This window comes from Volvox carteri, assembly GCF_000143455.1.
Source record: "Volvox carteri f. nagariensis unplaced genomic scaffold VOLCAscaffold_23, whole genome shotgun sequence".
NCBI lineage: Eukaryota > Viridiplantae > Chlorophyta > Chlorophyceae > Chlamydomonadales > Volvocaceae > Volvox > Volvox carteri.
In genome coordinates, this window is record NW_003307566.1 from 543,208 (window position 1) to 545,232 (window position 2,025).

Sequence of the window (2,025 nt, forward strand, 5' to 3'; positions counted from 1 at the left end):
CCCACCTGGTTCGCAATGTGCAACAAGTCCGGGAATCCAGCCGTCACCGCCAGCGCCGCCCTCTCCCCCTTCCGCTCCAGCAGCGCATTGGTGGCGACGGTGGTTCCCATGCGGATAGAGGCGATGCGGGAGGTGTCCAGCGGCGCGTGTCGTGGGTGGGGAATTCCTGAGTGCATTAGAGGGGGGGAGAGAGAGGAGGGGGAAAGGCGTCAAGGGGAAGAAAGCACAGACCCGCGTGGGAGAAGGGACGGGTGGGTCAGGGAGTTGCGCAGGTTGGATAGGGGTTGCGGCACTAGCGTCGTCGTGAGGCACCAGTACACGCATTCGCGCACCTGTCACCTCCTCCAATACCCGTCGGATGCCCTCGCGAGGAGCATCTGGGTAGTTAGCAGGATCCACTGAAAGAAGCTTAAGAACCCTGCAGGCCAGCACGAAATGTTTGGTGCGGTGAGCAGTTGCGCTTGGAAGAAACTCCCATCACGTGGGTGCGTGACCCAACAAGTATGAGCCCTATGGCAGGGCTACTGCCAGGCGCTTGGGCAATGGACTTACTTGAATATGCTGCCGCCCTTTCCATCGGGAACCTGATCAACGCCGCATGATGGGAAGAGGATTGCGATGGTGAAGGGAAGGTTCTGCATCATTGGACCAGCATGGCATTCGGCATACCTCGGCAAAGACATCCGTGAAAGTCCCACCCCGATCAATAGAGAAATGGAAATCGCGCATTGCTTGGCAAATTAGGATTAAAGGGCTCGGGAAACAGGGTCTTCAACAGGTTCCACGTGCCAGGATGCTTTATGAAGGATGCAAGACGGCCGCCTACTGTGTGAATTTTCTGTACATTCAATAACTAGTCGCGCGTGAAACGTTTTGCGTATTATATTCCTTTCAGTCCGGAGCACGAAATAGTCGAAAGAAACTGCGTCTGCGTTAAGGTTATGCATAAAATTCGAAGCGGACTATGAAATATTTGACCTGTCGTAAAGCTCTTGAAAGCTATCTTTTATATTGAAGTATGCTCGAGCAAATACAGTATCCTTGGCTTCCACGTTCCAGGAAATTCATGCCAGCGGGATAGAGCCCATCTAATTATGCTACCTCTCTGAGCTATGGCAACATAACCCAGTTTCATCGGGCTCATCTGGGCGGTGCACATGTCTTGGTCGCTTTACGGCCCAAGGGTCGATGTTTGCTGCGTTGCAGCGTTGCAGCGTTGCAGCGTTGCTGCGCAGCCGTGCAAGCATACAAAGGGCTGCACTGTGCTGCGCTGTGTAATTTTTAAACCAAAATGCTGTGTAATTGTAATACCAAAATTGCACAGCGCAGCACAGGGCAAGCATACAAGTGCACCAATCGGCTTGGACACAAGTTCCAGGCCACTATACATCCCTGGCATTGATTGCGACAGGAAACAACCCCGTTCGCCGCTTCTCTACCGATCACAGAAAACGCGATGCTCGGGCTTGTCCCCCACCGTCTCGTGACTTCTCGCACTTCTAATCACTGGCCAGTGCCGGGTGCAGTCTTCCACGGGGCCGCTGCACCAAGCCGCCGTTGACGAAACAAAAAAAGACGGACGAAATTGTTCGGAAGCGCAACATCGCTCCAACAGCGTCCAAGGCGGTCAGGAATGGCCGATGGCTGAGAACGGCAGTGTGTGGCTGCTGAAGGGCAGTAGCTAGCCTAGCTACCCAGCCGTATCCCGTAACCAATATAACACTTGCAGCGTGCCATTTCGGCTGCATTCATGCCGTCAGGACCCCAGCCAGGACATCTTTCGGTCACACTATGTAGCCAAGCGAAATCACGAAGGTAGCACATTAGCGAACAGGGCTGCACGCGGAGTGAGGCATCGGATGAAATGCTGGGAGGAGGCTTTAATCCAAATTCAGCGCAATGTGCATAAGGTATGCCATCATACTGGCATTAATTTGAGAGCTCGCTATTCGTGGGGACGAACCTGTTGTTAAATGACCCAGGGGTCAGGTCTTCCGACCATGCCCACATTATCGAAAGCCTTGA

At 53.7% G+C, this 2,025-nt stretch overlaps 1 protein-coding gene across 1 annotated transcript in view; it reads right to left on the reverse strand.

Moving 5' to 3' along the window:
• VOLCADRAFT_61291 (uncharacterized protein) overlaps nt 1-729 on the reverse strand; it is a gene marked incomplete at both ends in the record, with an annotated part of 19,040 nt that extends 18,311 nt beyond the window's left edge. Inside the window, 3 exons of the mRNA XM_002951370.1 lie at nt 6-166; nt 321-418; nt 650-729. Coding sequence (XP_002951416.1) covers nt 6-166; nt 321-418; nt 650-729 — 339 coding nt within the window. The remainder of the gene's footprint in view (nt 1-5; nt 167-320; nt 419-649) is intronic.
• Nucleotides 730-2,025: the final 1,296 nt, after the last annotated feature.